The sequence below is a fragment of the Hetaerina americana genome, unplaced genomic scaffold (genome assembly GCF_022747635.1).
Source record: "Hetaerina americana unplaced genomic scaffold, ioHetAmer1.1.p SCAF_2, whole genome shotgun sequence".
Classification (NCBI taxonomy): domain Eukaryota; kingdom Metazoa; phylum Arthropoda; class Insecta; order Odonata; family Calopterygidae; genus Hetaerina; species Hetaerina americana.
Genome location: NW_027286763.1, coordinates 82,639,154 through 82,660,238, shown reverse-complemented (window position 1 = coordinate 82,660,238; position 21,085 = coordinate 82,639,154). Strand labels below are relative to the sequence as shown.

Sequence of the window (21,085 nt, the reverse complement as noted above, 5' to 3'; positions counted from 1 at the left end):
TGAGAAATATTACCAATTATTAAAATTTTCATTGGAATCTCTGCTTTTAATTTTTTGCATCATAATTGCATTTTATTTTGTAAATAACATTGCAATATGTATTCAAAACTTGGGAAAAACTCCAAAATGTGGAGGATAATTCTTTCAACTTTGATGACAATCCAAAAAAAATATTTCCTCGACAGATGTCACCCTGAGAGGCCAGATCGTCTTTCAGCATGTCTGAATCGCTTTCGAGAGTATGGAGTCAGTGATAGATGTTTTCAGTTGCAGGTGTGTATTCGCTGTGATGATAGTTAGTAGTAGTATTATCCATAATTGGTCCCATCATCATTTTATCCAACCATGAATGTCAAACTGAAAACTCATCTGATTGAAATTCAGTTTGGGTAGAAAAAAAATATGAGACATGACTTCATTTATATTTTCATGGATATGGATAATCATCTAATTAGTAATCATCTTTTTATAACAACATATCAAATTTAAATATAATGCGGGAATTGGATTGAGAAATATAAGCAATAGCCATGTAAAAAATTAAAATGTAGAGGAACTTTAAAAAATATATTGTGAATGATAATGAAAAATTCTGTGCTTTATGATTCATTGCATAGCCTTGGGAAATAATTTTTTTTTTTAAATTTAGGCTAATAGGTGAGTTTGTATTACAAATCGCAATAAGAAATATTTTGGCAAATACTGCAGCATATCAATGTTTCTATTATACCTAACCAGCAAGGACCATCATGAACCGGAACTAATTTTGATTGAATGATTTTGGAGAGTCTCATATGAAACAGTTTGGTATCAGTGAAAACTTTTAAATATCATGGTCAATTTTTGTCTTTATTTCGCTCCAGAAAATTTTATACCATTAAAAATCGGCATTGTATGTGAAAAAGACATCACATCCTTCATTAGCCAAAGTAAATAAATTATGAAACTACAGGGGCGCCCAGCAACTGATGAGGAGCTGCTGCTTTGTCAGCAAGAGTCCTACATTGAATGGGTCAAGAGGTCTTCTGTGATGGAGCGTAAAGAAATGATTAGGCAAGAAGAGGACTTGCAATCAATATACCTTCATCCTGACAGCTTTGAGTCTGCCTCTGTTGCTGCTGGATCTGTGTTAGAGGTGAGTTATTACAGCAGTTTTTGTTGATAGAAACCATCTATTTTATGGAAAATGCAATGGAGCCTGTGTAATACTGTATACTATAGCTCAAGAATAGTAAAATGATGACCTCTCTTGGGGTTAGTGTATTTCAGGTATGCACAGTTAAACGGTTAAAGTTTTAGGCTTACAAACTTTACATTTTTTCTTTAAAAAACTTTTATATTTATAAAAACAGCTAAGTTTTATGTTGTTATAAAATGATAAGTTGTTTCTTAAAGAGTTGTACACATTTTAGATGAGTTCTGGATGGGACTAGGTGAGTATTAGATTACTGTCTGCAATCACAGAGGCAATTTTTATTTAACCTCTTAAGATATTCATTTTAGAAAAGAAAGGTAAATTCAATCTTCCTTGGGTAGTCACTGTCTCCTTCCTCCCTGCTTTCCTTTTATAGGTAGGATAGAGGAGCATACCATTGTATGTTCACTTAATCTGGGGAGTTATTTTTTAATGAAAAACCAACCAGTACTTGCATCAGCCAAGCAATTGAAGTTCATGGTTGTTCTTGAATCAAATGAAGTAAATTATAACTATTATATTTAAGAATCATAACTATTTATGTCTTCACATGCGCATACCTGTATACAGGCATCTGTATATCTGTAAGTCATAACAAGAGTATGTGGCCAGAGGAACATAATGAATGAAAACATGTAATTGTTTAATCTATTTAGCTGGCTATCAGTGTTTATTGAATGAAAAAAAATTATTCAAGAAGTATATAGTAAAGAGAACTAGATATTATAATTACTTATAACCCAGGCATTATGTAGCTGATCAATTATTGTTCACAAATAAATGTTTAAATATCATAAAATTAACAGAGAAACATACTGAGCAAAGTTGATTTCTGTCACATTTTCACTGGTTTGCTACAACATGTCAAATATCTTCTGTAACTCTTATTAGTTTTCATATGTGTTTATAATTATTATTATTATTATTTGGCAGTCTACCATTTACAGTAAGTTTTGGATGGATACGGACTGAACAAGCCTACATTCCTCAGCTGATCTAACAAGATACAACCTGGCACCCCACTATACAACTAAATCATCTTTAATTCCCCTTACATTCTACCTCTCTTTATTCCATCCGACTGTGGTAATATTGTCTTTCAGACTGCTGGACATGGCACTTGGGTCAGTGGGCTGAATCCCATACCTTGCCAGGACTCATTTTTATCATTGTGTTCCTGATAAGAGTCTTGGGATTAAATAATTGTGATTTCCCAATGTCTTTTTCAATAGTATTTTTAACATGGCACCATAACTGAAATGGCCATCCCACTGAGGTCAGATGCCTTTTGCAACTGCCTTATTGTGGAATAGCCTCTGAGAGGACTAAATTTCTTCTGATTCCCTGCCCTTTGACCTGTCTGGCACTGGTGACCCTACCAAGAGTAATTACAGGGTTCGTCCGGAAAATAAGTGTACTGATTTTTTCCCGCCGCTCCAGGCGCGCCCAGCACCGCTCTGACGGGCTGCGATTAGAGGGGGGTATGTTGGCAAGCGACGCTGAAAAAGGCAGTTGGCTCTGAGCTGTGGTGTAGTGAGGAGCTCTGTTAACGCGAAACTCCACGCTCGACCCACGTCACGGAACGCGATGCCGAAGTTTTTGGAGCAGCGTTATTCCATCAAATTTGCGGTAAAGCTTGGGAAATCGTCTACCGAAACTGTCGGTATGATTAACCAGGCTTACGGGGAGTCAGCCATGTCCAGAAACATGATCTTTCGGTGGCACAAGATGTTCGTGGAGGGCAGAGAAGAGGTCGACGACGAACCACGGCCTGGACGCCCATCAACGACACTCACCGACGAAAATGTGCGAAAAGTTCGCGATGTACTGAACTCTGATCGTCGTCTTAGTGTTCGGATGATAGCAGAGCAGTGTAATGTGCCAAAAACAATAGTGCACGAGATTATTAGGGAGCAATTACAGATGCGAAAAATTTGTGCAAAGTTGGTGCCGAAAGTGCTCAGTGATGATCAAAGACTCAATCGTTTGGAAATCGCGACACAACTTGCGGATCACTGCAAAAATGATCCACATTTTTTAGAGAACGTTGTTTCGGGTGACGAGACGTGGATATTTGAGTACGACCCGGAGTCGAAGAGACAAAGTGCGGAGTGGCACACCCCATCAAAAGAAAGCTCGCATGAGCAAATCTCGGATCAAGGCGATGCTCATTGTCTTTTTTGACAAAAGGGGAGTCGTCCACTACGAATTTGTACCTGAACGACAAACTGTAAATGCTGCATTTTACGTCCAAGTGCTCGACAGGCTTCGAAAACGAGTCGCCCGCGTCCGGCCAGCGATCAAAAACATCTGGCGGCTGCATCACGACAATGCGCCGTCTCACACCGCGCTTGTCGTGTCGGACTTCTTGGCCAAGCACGGCGTGGCAACGCTGCCGCACCCGCCCTACAGCCCGGACTTGGCACCACCGGACTTCTTTCTGTTCCCGAAGATAAAGAGGAGTTTGAAAGGAACGCGATACGGGACTTTGGACGCCGTCAAAGAGGCCGTGACGACGTGTCTTCGAGAGGTTCCCGATGATGCCTTCGCGGGAGCGTTCCAGGAATGGGAACGCCGCTGGAACAAGTGTATCGACTCACAAGGGTCCTATTTTGAGGAATATTAGCTTAAGATATGTAAAAGTGTAATAAATTTTTTTTCCTGAGCTCAGTACACTTATTTTCCTGTATCAATTATTTCACTAGCACACCTCTGGTGGTCATCAGAATGCACTTACACTTCCACCACATCAAGGTTGTAGCCCATGAGTAGGGTTACACGTACACCATTTTTATGTGTGCCACAGCAAATAAGCTTGAAGGATATCCTTTTTGTGAAATTCATTTTTTAATTAGTTCTGCAATGAAAGCTTTCTGCAAATGACCTCCGTTGCGGAGGTGCCTGATGATTAAAATTCTTAAAAAATTGAAAACTTTCAACTCAAACTATAGTTTGTAATGGAATGATAGCCACTGAGTTTTGAGCTGCTGATGGCAAAGATTCTTTCACATCATAGAGTGTGATGGGAAGCCATTACAATCTTACAACACATCATCTATTCCTGATGTGGACTTCAAACCCATAACTTTGTAATAGCTGACGAATACACGTTCTTTGGACTCACCAAATGTGCATTACACTTTTTTCAAGTTCCCAGGAGCAGAATTTTTGTTGACTTTATCCATTTTATATTTTAAAGGTAGTTGATGCAGTTCTGAATGAAATCACTCTATGTGGGATATGTGCTGTCAGACCCCCAGGTCACCATGCAGAAAGTGATGAGGCATGCGGCTTCTGCTTTTTCAACAATGCAGCACTTGCTGCGATGTACGCAGTGAAAGTCCATGGCCTTAAAAGGTGAATATGTTGAATATGTGATGTTTTTGAATGAAGTGGTGTATTCTTGACGTCTGACTTTTTTCTGAAGTTTTCTGACTCTGCCTTTATTTATGTGCCACCAAAATTCCTATCCTATATTCTTTTATGAATGCTTGCATTAAATTAATTATTCTCCACCTTAATTGTAAAATAAATGGTATGTGTAGTTACTCTATAAGTGCAGTGTGTTTAGTTTTAGACCCATAGCATGCCTTTTAAATGTCATCTTCGGTTATATGCTTCATAAGCATATTCAGCTGCCATGCACCAATTTCTCCTCTACTGCTGCCGTTTTTATCTCATCTTCTTCATTTCGCCGTTGTGCTTTCTCCTTCCCAGGTCATCCATCATCCTGATTCTTCTTCTCTCCTTTAACCATGCTTGCAATAACATTCTTTAGCATACTGTCTCCTCATATCCAGATTGTTTTTCTGTTTAATATCATCTTTCGGAGATTTCTCTTTTTCTTGATCTTTTTCAAAACTTCACATTTCTTGTCTTATCCTCTCAATCAGCACCAATTTCCACATCGCCACATCCAAAAAAGCTGCAATTCTCTTTTCGTCTGTTTTCATTAATGTAACTTTACATAACAAATTAAAGAAGTACACTCCACACAAGGGGTTTCCCTATTCTCTTCCTTATATGTTAGTGTAATTGCTCATGCGGTATCTTGATCGCTTCCAGCAAGGTCTGTTTTGCCATCCTTATTCTGAACTTATTTCTCAACTTTAGAATATTGTGTTAGTTTACTTTTTAATTACTAAGGCACTTAAACTTTTACATCTGCTCAAATTTTACATTCCATTTATTAAATCAACTTCTTCATCGCTATAATCATTTTTGTAGTGTTTATTTGCTATCCAAATATTAATGAATAGGAGAAATTGAGTGTTTTACCTCCAGTCTTTTTAGACTGGCTATATTAAATTATATTTCCTTAAGCCACAAAGGGTTTTTTACACCACTGTAAAATTTAAAAAAGAGGGGAAAATTGAGATTGGTGTGGTTATTTACAGGGAAGTTAATCCCTCAACAGCGTTCAGACACATTCAAAATAGTGCTATAGTCAGCCCCACTGGCTTTAAAATGTAAGACTATATATATTGCATGGTAAATGATGTGTTATCAATTATAATTTATGGATTACAATGCATGTTAGCAGATGACTCAGTTAAAGTTAACTGTCACGGCATCTCCGGCAGTTCTTTGAATTTGTATAATAATGGAGTTCATAACTTATAAATGGATTATTAAATTACTGGAGCCTGGATTGGAGTAAAAAAAATCTTTGCCATTCCAAAATGACAACTGAAGTGACCTATGTGACCTATGAGTGATAAGGAGAGACATCACTCTCTGAAAACTCCTTAAAATAAAATCCTTTATGGGGGTATTTTGAATGTTCTTAGTAATCCTGCTCATTTCCAAATGGTCGTAGTTGCAATCTGAAAGAAAAGTTATAGCTTTTACAATGAGACTATACAGATTTTAGACATCTCATTTAGTTAAAGCATAGTGTTTTTTCATCCAGATCTCCTTTTGTGTATGCTTTCTTTCTCAGGATATTACTGGTGGACTGGGATGTGCATCATGGAAATGGGACCCAACACATATTTGAATCTGATCCAAAGGTTCTCTATGTATCCCTTCATCGGTATGATAATGGCAGCTTTTTCCCTGGGTCAAAGGATGCGAATTATTCAGTTGTGGGAGAAGGTCTTGGAAGAGGCTACAATGTCAACATTCCATGGAATAAGGTACCCTTTCTCTCTTTTAACCTCTTGGCATAACCTTGTTTTTACCTTCTCCAAGATTACCATATATTTACATGAACCTTATCTGTAGGAAAATATGTTATAGCTTGAAAGCATATCATTGTGGGAATTTGCCTAGGCTTTGATTATTATATTTCCGTTTTTATAGTTGATTAGCCAGATTGTTAGATTTTTAAGAGCATTTATAGCAACATACAAGGCCTGTTCAAAAAGGGTCCTGAAATTTTTGTACAGCGCACCTCCAGTTGGTTATTTTTTAATCTACTTGGTCTACTACAATGAGGCATTGTGTCAGTGGAAACTTCCCAAATAACGGACTTGAACCACTTTGTTGATATCTTGTTCTTTTGTTGATTAGTTACTAGCATTTATGTGAATGGATATTCATGGAGTGCAGTAAAAAATCAGATCTGTGGAAACGAGCTCTATAAAGGAGCAGTGTTCTTCTGTGTATTTCTGAGGGAAACTGTGTAAATCCTTCAAGGAAACTTTGAAGTAAATTACCAAGGTTAATGGTGAGGATGTTATGAAATGTACTGCATGTTATGAGTGGTTTATCCGGTTCAAAAAGGGGCAGCAATCAGTGGAAGAGGAGGAGTGTTCCGGAAGACCATCATCATCATCGACTGATGACCCCCACATTGAGAAAATGAACAATCTTGTTCGTGCAAATCCACGTTTGACTGTCAGGAAACTTAAAGAAGAGTGTGGCAGCTCGATTGGCTCATGCTATGAAATCCTACTGAAAAATTGAGGATTCATCGAGTCGCCACCAAATTTGTTCCTTGCCTGTTAGCAGCAGACCAGAAACAACATCGAGTTCAAGTCTGTCAGGAACTGTTTAATGAAGCTGAAGAAGATAAAACCTTGTCCAGGATCATGACAGGTGACGAGTTTTGGGTTTATGGATATGGTATTGAAACAAATGTACTATCTTCTCAATGGATTGGTGAAACATTGCCTTGCCCCAAAAAAGCTTTACAAGTTTGCTCGAATGTCAAGGTGATGGTGACTGTTTTTTTTTCAATGCAAAGGGGATTTGCATCACAAATACTTACCTAAAGACCAGAGAGTCAACCGTAGTACTACCTGGGGGTTATTAAAGGAATAAGAGAGAGCATCAGGCAAAAACAGTCTGAACTTTGGAGGATTAGTGAGTGGTATTTTCACCAAGACAATATGCTGGCTCATTTGTCTGTCAGAACTCGTGAGTTTTTAGCCAAAAACAAGACTGGTGTGCTTCCCCACTTAACACTACTCTCCAGACCTGGCCCCATGTGACTCTTTCATGTTCCCACAACTGAAAACCCTGCTCAAAGGGAAAAGATTTGCCACCATTCTAGAGATAGAGAAAAATTTGATGGCAGAGCTAATGAGCATTCTGGAAGAAGCATTCCAGAACTGTTTCAAAAAGTGGAAACACTGTTGGGATAAGTGTATACATTGGGGAGGAGACTGGGGGACTGCTTTGAAGGGGACCCTGACCAATAATTTGTCAGTGAAGTATTTTTTGTATTAAATAATGTTTGGGAACTTTTTGAGCAGTCCTCATAATTGGAAGCCTAAATTTCTTGAAACATTAATTTCCGTTGACTGATTTATTTTATGGTATTATTGTTTACATTTATACTAATCTATTGTACGAGCTTATTTGTTGAAATTGCCAATATGATTCATGAAGTAGTTGCTGGAACACTCGGCTGTGTTTTTGTTTTCAAGCTGAAAGAAAGGTTACTCTTAGCTATGAATTAATATTTTAGCTCGAAATAAAAAATATTCTTTTTTAATTTTTTTATTGCTTTTTTGTATTATGACCACTCATTTTAGAAAATTATTCATAACTGTAATATAATAGCCATTTATGTGAAAAATGTAAACCATTTTCATGTTATAGAGTATTAATAAATTTGGTAATGAAAGGTTGACATGACACTCTTTACCCTCCTGACCCTTTACCCTCTTTCCCTGCATTTTCCCTCACATTTATGAGATGGGTTTGTCTTTGCTCATTTGGTGTAAATACAAATTGAGAAGTGTGCCATGCTTGCTGCTTGGAATCGCATGGGTGATGTGCTGGATGCTGGACATCATCATCTTTTGTGATCTGGCATATTCATATCCTTGTCCCTGTCTTTGTATGTAATGGGATTATTTGAGTGGCCAGCGATTCACTGCCTTTATAAGCTATTGGGTTAAGTCTGGCCTTCACAAATTGATATTCATATGTCACTGGGAATGAACTATCCAAGTCTCACAACTTCATCACTCCTTTTTTCGACCCATTTCATTTGACACCCTAGATTGTCTAATCTGAAGATGTTGTAGGTAAAAATTGACCGCTAATGCATTCTTCTTTGGACATTTATGAAATAAGGATTTAATCAAGTTTGCCTGATTTTCTTACAGCGGGGTGTTGGAGACAGCGAGTATCTCTCTGCATTTCAGCATGTCATTCTTCCCATTGCATATCAGTATGCTCCTGAGTTAGTCATTATCTCAGCTGGCTTTGATGCTGCAGATGGGGATCCACTTGGAGGTACACAAGGAGAATTAGACTTTTTCTTATTTCCATGTAGTGCATGTGAAACGGTTGTTAGTGAGATTAGTTAAGAAACCATTTAATAAAAAAACCAAAAGCTTCATTTAGAAATTTCATGAAAATATTGTATAATATATCTCTCATGAATGTCTCTACACTTTATTTCGATCACTAAACTAGGTTTCCGAACTCTAAAAAACATTTGTACAAGCTTGCGTGCGTTTTAATTTATACTTTTAGAAAAATTTTCTCATTCTGATCTCAATTATATTTTCTTGTTGGTGTTTCCATATTGTAAATTGATATTTTATTCACAGAACATTTCTAGAGTCAAAAATTTCAATTTAATTTTGATTCTGTAACCTAATACTTTCGGAGAAAATATTTTTTCTCAATATTTATTTATTAATATTTTTTCCATGTCATTCAAGTCCACATGGATAATTTTTAGGAACTGATATATCATGAGGCAAAATTATGGTAAAAAACGTAATGTGAATGAAATTGTCATTTTGACATATTGACAGTTTATATGGATTGTATGGATTTTTAATATTGCTCGTTTGCCCAGTTATGTCTCCACTTTGATGTATATTACCCATCCGCATCCCAGTGTTCTCTTCTCTACTGCATCCTGACCTTGTTTTACTCCTTGGCCACGCAATTGCCTTCCCTGGACCTCTTTCATCACTTGATGTCCTCAGCTCCTTTCTTAAGCACCATTCAGGCAACTAAGCCACTGTTAAGTAGTCTCTTAATTTTCATGGACGATCTTTAATTTGTATTTACATTATTTTAATTTTTTATTAATGCTGCATTAATTATTTTTATTTACCTGTTACTGTGTCTGGATGTTGAACAGCCCTCACATCATAAGTTCATATCTCCATTCAAAGGTCAATGAACTCTTTACTTATTGACTAAGGTTATTTTTTCCAGGTTGCAAAGTGACCCCGGAGGCATATGCCCACATGACCAACTGGCTGTCCTCTTTAGCCAATGGGAAAGTCATCGTCATACTGGAAGGTGGCTACAACATCACATCCACGTCGCTATCGCTCGTTGCCTGCGCCAAGGCCCTCCTAGGGGATCCACTTCCACTCCTAGGCGTTTCGAGTCCATGCCAGTCGCATGCTTATCAGAGCATACAGAATGTTATCAGAGCCCAAAGGCCATATTGGTCATGTCTGCAGGAGTTCAAGGTTGAAGATAGAGCCTCCTTGAATCCTTCAGGTCCTGCAAAGGAAGTGAACTACAGTCCAGCTTCATTACAGGAGAATGAGCAGGCGCCAGTTGTGGAACTGGAACTTGGTGTCGTGAAAGAAGAGAAGGCTGATGGTGTTACCACCCCTGGGGATGAGGCATCTGGGGTTGCGGATTTGGACGAAGCATGCGGCTATACTGCCAGCAGCATTACTTCTTTTCTACAGATGGAGGGATTGGTAAGAAATGCTAGATTTCTGTCATTTCCCCTTCAATTGTTTATATCCAGAGAGGATGTACAATTGACATTCAGAAGAGGGACAGGTGTTTTCGAGAAATGATTACTTCGTGGGTCCATTCTGGTGCAAAATCCTCTAATGAGTATTGTGTTGGCCTGAATTTAGGATGACACAACATATAAGATGGTTTTAGTTTTTGAGTTGTCATTTAAGGGAGAAAAATTGATTCATGGTTAGGGAATTAAGTAGAATTCATGATATTTTTTCAGATTTTATATGAATATGACTACATTTAATGAGATGCTATGCTCCTTTGCAAAATCAACACATTTATTACATAGGCTCTTTTCATGGCTTGATGGTAAAGTAATCAATGTACAAATCATTATCCAGTGAGAAGTTAAAATAGTATAGAGAGATTCATCAAAACTCAAAATAAGTGTTAATTTAAATTCCATGTTAATTCCCCCATTAAGAGGCAGATTTTTCATTAGAATCTTCCCCAGCCTTCCATTTCTCATTCTTCAATTCATACCCTGCATAGAATAGAGTTTATTGGGAATTTGGGAAGAAAGCTAAATTGAAGTCCTATGTCATCATCATGACCCCTATATCAAGTAAAGTTTAAAATTTGTTCACATGTGAATATGTAGCCATGTCATTAATCCCTTTATTGTGGATACGTAGCAAAAGCTTTGAATTTACTTATGATTATTTGATCTATTAAGTACAAATAAATACATAAATTTGTATGGAGAATTTCATTCTTAACAAAAGAGTTCATGGTGGTATGTATCCATAAGTTACACTTGCAGGGTTCAAAATTCTGAACTTTTCTTGCTTAAAGTTTACTGGGTTTAAAGTACTATTTATGAGTAAAATCTTCAATTTTACTTAAATCTAGCTCCTAACATACCTTACAACAGCAATTTATAATGACAATAAAGGTACCTTGTGTAAATATGTAGGATGAGAGTACATAAATATGCATCAAGTAATTTCTTTTTGGAATAATTGGTATGGCAAAGAAGAAGAAAGAATTTCATGAAACTCATGAATGTTTCTATGCCTGGTACACTGTGTGACAAATGAGCCACCTTCCATTAAACTATCGTGAAAAGGAATGACTTTTAGTGGCCTAATTGGTGAAGTACTTCTTATTTGTGTTGGCTATGTTTTATTTAAATTATAGCTGAGAAGCCGAGGATATAGCTTGCTGTTTCAAGGGGGAAAACTTCATTATCAAGGCCCATCCTCACCAAGAACCCTTGTAATGTATGGGCAAATATTGCTTGCAAAGCTAGGTGAATCACGACCTAGTCCCTCTTCTGCCAACTGAATGTCAATCCAAGAACTCACTACAAATTATCCAAATCTGTTGTCTTAGAAAATCAGGCCCTGTTGCAGTGATTCCATGACTTCCTGAAGTGTATTTTGAAGAAGTAATATTGAAGAATATCACTTCTTCAACACACAGAATTGGTAGAATGGTGATATGTGAAAATGAATCATTGTTGGTTAAAGTAGTTACAGTCTATGACTTAGGTGTCATGCTACCTCTGCCTCTCACACAAGGAATGTATTTTTGCGTTATCATGAAGAGGTTGAGTTAAAATGAAAGCTTGCTTAGAATAAGTAAGTAGTTGTACATCGCACTGATGCTGTAGGCAGCATTTTGGAATTGATTTCCTAAGAGCTCGAGACTAAAAATAAGTCCGGTTGCAATTTTAGATCCCTTTCAAGAGGAAAAAAGACATCTTTTTTATTCAGGCCATTATGGTACTTACTCAAAGTTCAGGAAAACGTTTTCCTATTTGAGCAGTGCTAAACTGATGACCATTGAGAAAATTTGTAAGCAAAAATACTGAAAAGTTCTTGTGAGCTAAGTTGCTATTAATCATGATTCAAAGGTGTGAGCTTTGATTATATCTGTTTGTAAATTGGGATATTGTTGAACTTCCTAATTATTAGTTATGGGAATTATCTCTAGGTGTGATCTTCAGACCCTCGTAATTGAAACGCAGTAAACCTAATAACAAGGTATTTCTATATGAAGGACAAGAAACATTGGTGCTTGCGAATGGGAAAACTCCGTTCATGACTTCAATTACAAATGGAATGTTGAGAATGGTAACATGTATAACCTTCTCATTATTTGTTTTCCTTTTTACAGACTGAGGCATATGCAGTTGTTCCACTGACTGACTGCCCACACCTTAGTGAAGTGATGGACTTGCCAAAAGGTGGTATAGACTTCAGAGCACCGTGCGAGCAGTGCAGCTCACATGAAGAAAACTGGGTGTGCTTAACCTGCTATGCAGTGAGTTCTAATTTTATCCTCAAAATTGGTCACATAAAGGTGTTACCATCTTTTTTGTTTTCATATCAATATCAATTGAGGTGATCCAGGTCGGGAGGAATATTTAGAGCACAGGTGGTACAGTTCACATATTTGGGTAGTATTTTAGAGGAACTGAGGCACTTTGAGAATAACAATAATGTTTATTGATTCCTAAAAGATATGTTTGGGATATGTGTGAAAAACATCACATTGACCTTAAATATTCATTGCAGATATCACAGAGTTGATAATACAGAGTCAGCATCAAGTATTACTATAGGTAATCTATTGTTTAAGGTAGGTTTTGGATTGACACAACTGCCATATAAACATTTTGTTTCTCCTGACAAAACACAAGCCAATATCCTACTCTACAACAAGCCCTTCTTCATCTCTCTGTATTTCCTTCCTACCTTCATCTCATCCTAGGGTTATGGGTCAAATGAAAGAAGGGACCATTTGGTCTCAATTTCACCCGAATAAAGACTATCTAACTATCCAACATCCATATCTTATTCCTGCCATTTCCTTGTTTGCCTAACATTCTCCCCCCAATCACACTCTTCAACATCCCACTGCCATTCAATATGCTATGCATCCATTTTTTCTGTTTCTTTATAATACCTCCCAGCAATCCGCTCTTCTCGCCCACCATACCTAGCACTTCCTCAATATTTTCCTTTTGGTCCATTTTACCTTCTCCTCCCTTCTCCACACCCACATATAAAAGCCTCCAATCTATGCCAACCTCCTTCCAGTGATTGCGAGACTTTTTCATATAATTTTCCGTCAGTGTGTAGCTTTATTACTTAAAGGTTGAGGAAAATGTGGGAAGAAGAATCTATATGAGCTAATTAGTATTAGCCTACTCTTAACAAAAGGCACCAAAGGGTCTGCAGCTTAACATCCCATTCGACGGATGGCGTACTCACTCAAAGTGCCCTCCACAAAGCACCTCAAGTAGAGATCGAGATACCACTGAAAAATATTCAATGATGTCGGGATTCGAACCCGGACCCTCTGGGTCGGAATCCCGTACATTAGTCAGAGTTAGTTCCTATTCCAAAAAAAAAAGGTATAGGCTACATCATGTGATGACTACAGGACAATAACTTCGATATCATGTGCAGCATAAGTGGTTCTTAGGGGCATCAACAAAAGGATAAAGAGCAGGGCAAATGATTATTTAGGGGATGATCAGTTTGAGTTTAGGAAGGGGAGAGGCACACGTGATGCTATTGAAGTGATGAGATCAATAATTGAGAGGAAAATAGAATAGTATCAGGACGTATTTGCCTGTTCTGTATATTTCGAAAAGGCATTTGATAGAGTGAATTGAGAAAACTAATTTATATATTGCATTGCAAATAATATAATGTTAGGAAAAGGTGTAAGGCAGGGTTGCCCATTATCCCCTGTTCTGTTCAATGTACATGTGAAGGTATGTCCGTGATTAAAGAGGCATGGGAAGAACTAGAAAAAGGAATGGAAGTTGGCAGGGAATTCATAAAATCAGTTAGGTTTGCTGATGCCAAACTCTAGTTTTTCAGTCAGCCAAAGGATTGCAAGCATTGCTGGATAACTTAGAAATTCAGTGTGATTGATGTGGAATAAGAATCAATACAAATAAAACAAAGTTATGCGGTTTTACAGAAAGAGAAAGGCTGAGTTAAACGTTAACATAAGAGGGCAAAAACTAAAGTCAAAGGAGTAAGGACATATGGTGAATAATTGTATTAGGCATAGAAGCTTTCACAAGGAGGGGGGACTTGATGGCAGGGATTTTGGACAGGATGTAAAAAAAATACTTGTTAAAACTTTGATATGGAGCACAGTTAAGCACGGTATGAAAATGTTGTTGAAGCAGGACTTCTTCCTGAACAATGAAAAATTTTGTCAGTTCTCCTTTTACCTTAACCAGTATATTCTGGCAGTTGCTTGCTCTATGGTGGCTACGCTTCTTCCTACCTTTTTATGCAGTATTATGCTAACCCCCTGCTGTCTCTCATCCCCATCGCTGTATATTACTCTATAACTTTCACTCCAGTAATACCCTGCTATCCTTCCATCTCACCTCGCATAGCCCTAAAATATATATATTTCCTCTTTCCATCTCTCGCATTCCATTCTCTAATTTTCCTGTCCTCAATGTTGTCCTAACATCAAATTCCTATTTTAACTAATTTGGTCTCCTGCGCTGCTGCTGTCGGTTTTACTTTGCTAGGGTTTCATGAGATGATGACTGCAGAATCTTTGCGTCTACTGCTGCCGGGAACGACACACGGCTGATTTGGCCAAGTCCTGTAGTTGCCTGGACTCATTTTCTCTAAGCTCTCCATCTTATAAATCTTGGGGATAATAATTGAGTTGGTTTCCTGTTGCCTTTGTCAATAGTGTTGTTAACGTAACACCATCAGTCAATGGCTGCCCCACTGGGGTCAGATGCCTTTGCAGCCACCTCTCTGAGGGACAGATGCTAGAGAGACTACTATAAATCTGGCTCCTAACCTTTGACCTATCTGGCATGGGTGACTCTACCAGGAGCAATTATCATTGCTCTAGCCAGCACAGCTCTAGGGGTCATCAGAATGCACAAGCCCTTCCACCACGTCAGGGTTTTAGTCCATGGGAGGGACAGCATCAGTTATTAGAATTGAAATAGAAGTGTACGGAGTCATAAATAGAAAACAGTTAACTGGAGGAATAACAGTATATAAGAAGGAAACCATTTACTTATAGAAAGAAACATGACTTTATCAACTGTGTAGTATTGATTGGGGGTTTTGAATCTAAAAGAAGTTTAAAAGAGGAGGCAATTGATGAGTGGTATGCTAAGTTAAAATTTAAAAGGTTATCGAAATGGGAAAGGATTAGAATAAACAAAATTAAATGTATCACCGTGTAATGGTCAGAAAATATGGTCTTTGGAGCATAAGGATGAGTGTAGATCAGATGGTTTTGAGATGCAGAAGTAGATGGAGGTGGAGAGGAACAGCAGTTTTAAATATGGAGGTAGTGAGGAAGATATGGGGTGAAATTTTAACACATCTGAGTGGATGGGTATAGAAAAGATACTGAGAGATAGAGTGGGATTCTAAGGCTTTGGTAGAATGGAATCTGTTGGATATGCAGGGTAGAGGAAAGTAGAGATTAGAAATTTTAGACTGTATAAGCACTGTAATGAAGTACTCCAGAAGAATATTAGTATTGTTAATAAATGAAAAAGAAACACTTTGTTCCAATCCACCACTTTATTACAGGTACGACTAGTTTCGACGCTACGGCGTCATCCTCAGGTACAAAGTTTAAAGTCACAATCATTGTATATATACCCTCTTCTGGAAAGGGTGGGGGAGTTGTGGGAAGAGGGGGCGGGGAGGGGAGTACGGGGGTTGGTACGAAAGAATGTGGGAGAGGGTAGGAAACACCAGGAAAAGCGTTAGTGAGTGGGGGGGATTGGAAGGTGGGTTAAGAAAGGGGAAAATTTCATTGGTCGGTATAATTTGAGTCAATGGCTAATGGGGATAAAGGTACGGGTTAGGAGTCAATGGGAGTTAGGGGGAAGGGGTTAGAGGTTCTGTTTTTCTGTTATTGCTAGGGAGGCTTCCAGGAGAGGTGATACGTTTTCAAACAGAATGTCATTGAGTAAAGGATGTTTCTTCATTGTTCTCCGGATCTCCAACTCTTCCTTCTTGTCCATCCTCCTCCCTTTTTCTTCACGATGTAGAATTTTGGGGATGAAATCACTGGTGTGATTTTCCTCCCACAGGTGTTTGGCAAAGTGGGATTGGACTAGGTTACACTTCTTGTAGCACCTCTGGTGTTCCTCCGCTCTTGTCCGCACCGCTCGACCACTCTGTCCGATGTACCTCGCACTGCAATCCCCGCAAACCAATTCATATATCCCACTATTTTCCAGTGGCTCAACTTTATCTTTAGTTTTATTTATGAACATTTTTAGATTTTGTTTGTTATAGAAAGCAAATCTGAATTTGTCTTTCGGGAACAATTTGCTAATTTTTTTGGACGGGACACCATAATAGGGCAATTTTACCCACTTAAGTTTTCCCTTAATAGTTATCCCTGAATTGTAAAGTAGCCGTTGGGCTCTTATGGAGCGTTTCTTGCCGAGCATTTTGTCCACCATTTTTTCACTGTAGCCATTTGTAGTTGCTATAGATTTGATTGTCACCAAACCAAAGATAAAGTTGAGCCACTGGAAAATAGTGGGATATATGAATTGGTTTGCAGAAGAGGGTATATATACAATGATTGTGACTTTAAACTTTGTACCTGAGGATGACGCCGTAGCGTCGAAACTAGTCGTACCTGTAATAAAGTGGTGGATTGGAACAAAGTGTTTCTTTTTCATTTATTAAAATGAACTTGCACAAAGTTGAGGCTGAAACTATTGAACTAATTAGTATTGTTAATAATTGTGTACTGGACAAGGAAGGTTTTTGATAGAGCCAAGGACGAAACAATTCTCTGCTCTACCTAAAATGATACACCTTTTTTGTTTTGGTCAGTGAAATAAAGTAGAACCATAAAATATTCAAATGTGGACTGAAATTATGAAAATAATTGAAAGTAAACATTAAAGTATGCATTTTTGATAACTTACATAGAATTTTCTAAGAAACTTAAAACGCATATTAACAGCATAATATTATCTAAAATAACAGTTGAGTAGTGGCAAATCAATGTCAATGCTTTCTAATTAGAAATTACCCTTAGGTAAAAGAATTTTTATGTCTTGTAGAAAATATGATTTTGATGCATTAGCGTCTATGAAGAAGACATTTTTTCTGACCTTTATCTTGGTCACTCATTTGATCTCTTTCTCTGTTGGAAATGTCTATTACCTCTGGAGGGGCAGAGATATAGAAGGACGAGGGGGAATGGTTGTTTTTATCCTATTTTTTACTTTTGGAACCCATAAATTTTGAAGTCCAGTTTGTTTTCTTTGAATTACCCTTGAATTTTGAATGAATGGAGTTGTACTGTATCTGGAAGAATGGAGTCTTACTGTATCTCATTGGAATAATCTGAGAAGTGTGAATGTTTCAGTTCTCTGAGAGCTACCCTTTTTTACTTCCTCAGTCATTATTGGTACCTCTAATGGAAGTGTAGCTGAAAGGAAAGGGAGTAATGCTTAAATGTTTACGTATGAGGATTGTCGGGGATCGGGATTGGTGCGGTGGCTATTGTACTGGCTTCCCACCCAGAGGGCTTGGGTTCAAATCCCAGCAGTGTTGAATGTTTTTCATAGATTTCCAGATCCCTACTTGAGGTGCTTCGTGGAGGGCACTTTGAGTGGGTATGCCATCCGTTGGATGGGACGTTAAGCTGCCGACCCTTTGGCACCTTTCGTTAAGAGTAGGCTATTGCCGACGTCGGGTTTCTCTCCACCCTTCATCCTTTCCTGTCCATCCCCAATGGCGCAAATGACCTCAGCAGTCGGTCGCCTCCCCTAAATACTACCACCACTACATGAGGAATGTATATGAGATTTGTTAGAGGCTGAAGTGTAGAAAAGGCATCGAAACTCTCATTTACAAATTTCATAATGGATGTAAAAAATATTTAATAATTCACTGGTGAATGGTTACTTTGAGTTAGTAGATTCATTAGAACATTAGTGAATATTTCAGTGAAATAAACTGAAATTTATTGAATAATGAAGCTTAGTAATTGGTTAGCTGAGTGAAGTAGCTTAATGGAAGACATGGTTTTGTGGATATGACCTCATTATTAATATGATGTTACCATATGAACATTGCATGTGAAAATAATCAAACTAAGATGGGCAAAGGGTTTTATGGAAAGTGAAAAATAGCCATTACAGTCTTTTTGATTGAATTTCAATTCAGGTTCTTTGTGGACGTTACATCAAGGAGCATATGATGTATCATGGACTGGAAACAAGTCATCCTTTGACTCTAGGAATATCAGATCTCTCGGTTTGGTGCTATGGCTGTGAGGCATATATTGACAACCCCGTGAGTACAAATTAAAATGTCTTCATGTAGAATTGAAATATGTTTTTTAAAAAAGTCTAATACAAATATCAAGACTGCCCGCCATGAAATTTTGTATCAAAGATTGGCATTAATATTTATCTAAGTCAGTTTTATATTAAATGTATTTGCCACATGAAACTATTTCATTGGGGCAATTCATTTCTTGGAAATATATATTCAATGGTCCACTTATACATGTCCAAATAATACAAATTTCATCCCCAGGTGCTGTATGATGCAAAAAATTCCATTCACCGGAGTAAGTTTGGGTATAATATGCCACAAAACCATGATTAGGTGTTAAAATAATTGTTTCCAGCATTGTAAAATTCCTGTAAAATTTACCTCTGGGCATTGCCAAAAAGTCCTGCTTCTAAAGATAATAGTGAAGAAGTGATTTATACTGTGAAAATGACAACATCAATTCTCTTAATTGATGTATTTTGGTAATAATTGTGAAAGTCTATTTATTAATCAGATAAAATATTATTGGAAAAAAGGGGGATATCTTTGTATTGTTATTTGCAATTATGTTGACTGCACATGTTGTGCCTAAATACCTTGGTTGGCTGTGGCCAAAACTTTAAAACGGAAAAAGTTATGTCTCACCTTTGAAAAAGCTTTCCTTCTCTTTGCCCCAAAGGAAATGCGCTTTATGCTAAGTCAATCATTACCAAAAGATTGCACAATATCATAATATGTATGTATGTGTGCATATTCCAGGGTGAATGTTGCAAGGCATGCTTTCTGCTGCTGTTATTTCTCAATTAAGAAAAGTTTAAGTTTATGTTGTATAGTGTGTACTTCTTCTCTTACTTGACTTGGTTTCATGAAACTTTTGTTAATATTTAATGACATTTATGATATATTTTTTATATATTTAACCAAAAATTTTGCATACATTTTAAATATATAAATGTATATACACACATTAATGCAAACACGAAAACCTACCATATGGCAAACAAATATTCATTCACATGGTAATAGATTTAAGGAAAAGGGATAGGAACACATATAAAGGACAAACACAGGAGAGGTGGGGAAGGCGGAATCGAGCAGATCACAAGTGTAAAAATATTTCCATGACCGGGACTTGAACACCAAATCTTTTGTCTTTTATATGTGTTCCTATCCCTTTTCCTTGCATTTATTTCCATGTGACTGAATATATATATATATGTGTGTGTGTGTGTGTATATATATATACATACATATATATATATATATATATATATATATATATATATATATATATATATATATATATATATATATATATATATATATATATATATATATATATATATATATATATATATATATATATATATATATAAACAAAAACACAGAAAAAAGAGCACTTATTCTGAACTTCTATCCCTTGAGAAAGGTGGAAAATTCAGAATGTTTCTAATATGTACATGTCTGTGTGTTGTTTTTTTTGGCCTGTGCTATCATGGTATACGTTATTATTCACCCCCGAGAGACATATATACATATATGTGTGTGTGTGTATGTATATATTTATATATATAAACAATATATATATATATATATATATATATATATATATATATATATATATATATATATATATATATATATATATATATATAAACAAAAACACAGAAAAAAGAGCACTTATTCTGAACTTCTATCCCTTGAGAAAGGTGGAAAATTCAGAATGTTTCTAATATGTACATGTCTGTGTGTTGTTTTTTTTGGCCTGTGCTATCATGGTATACGTTATTATTCACCCCCGAGAGACATATATACATATATGTGTGTGTGTGTGTATGTATATATTTATATATATAAACAAATATATATATATATATGTATATATATATATATATATATATATGTATATGTGTGTATATATAAAAATATGTATATATATGTGTGTGTATATATATATATATATATATATATATACATACACATTACAATCACTTACATTAAAACCTCATCATTTCCAATGCAAAGTGGTATTAATTTAAAGTCATTGCATTCTTTGGCTAAATTCTAAACATTTATTTGTCCCTTTTAGTGTATTTTTTTAGGATTTCAATGGATTTTTAATATATTAAATGTGGAATTACTTTTTGGTCGGGATACATGGTCTCAAAGTCATATTTTTGCACTTAAGCTTCAAAAAAGTGATGTTTTACTGAACTCGTTATAGTATTTTGGGACATATATTTGTTTTTGCACATAAATTTCCCATTTAATATGAAATATTTTTAAGCATTATATTCTTGACCATGAAATAATGGTATATTTGTTACCATATTTATTATGCACAAGAAATGCATATGGGCATTTATATTTTTCTGTAATCTTATATTAATAATTTATAACTGCATGAATGATAATTTTATGTCGG

At 36.6% G+C, this 21,085-nt stretch overlaps 1 protein-coding gene across 1 annotated transcript in view; it reads left to right on the top strand.

Annotated features, from left to right (window-relative positions):
- Nucleotides 1–19,887, top strand: part of HDAC6 (histone deacetylase 6) — a 38,429-nt gene extending 18,542 nt beyond the window's left edge. The window contains exons 13-21 of the mRNA XM_071585649.1: nucleotides 186–273; nucleotides 953–1,135; nucleotides 4,395–4,552; nucleotides 6,138–6,333; nucleotides 8,758–8,887; nucleotides 9,830–10,332; nucleotides 12,506–12,652; nucleotides 18,547–18,675; nucleotides 18,922–19,887. Of these exons, the coding sequence (XP_071441750.1) occupies nucleotides 186–273; nucleotides 953–1,135; nucleotides 4,395–4,552; nucleotides 6,138–6,333; nucleotides 8,758–8,887; nucleotides 9,830–10,332; nucleotides 12,506–12,652; nucleotides 18,547–18,675; nucleotides 18,922–18,993 (1,606 nt within the window). The 3' untranslated portion in view covers nucleotides 18,994–19,887. The remainder of the gene's footprint in view (nucleotides 1–185; nucleotides 274–952; nucleotides 1,136–4,394; nucleotides 4,553–6,137; nucleotides 6,334–8,757; nucleotides 8,888–9,829; nucleotides 10,333–12,505; nucleotides 12,653–18,546; nucleotides 18,676–18,921) is intronic.
- The last annotated feature ends 1,198 nt before the right edge of the window (nucleotides 19,888–21,085 follow it).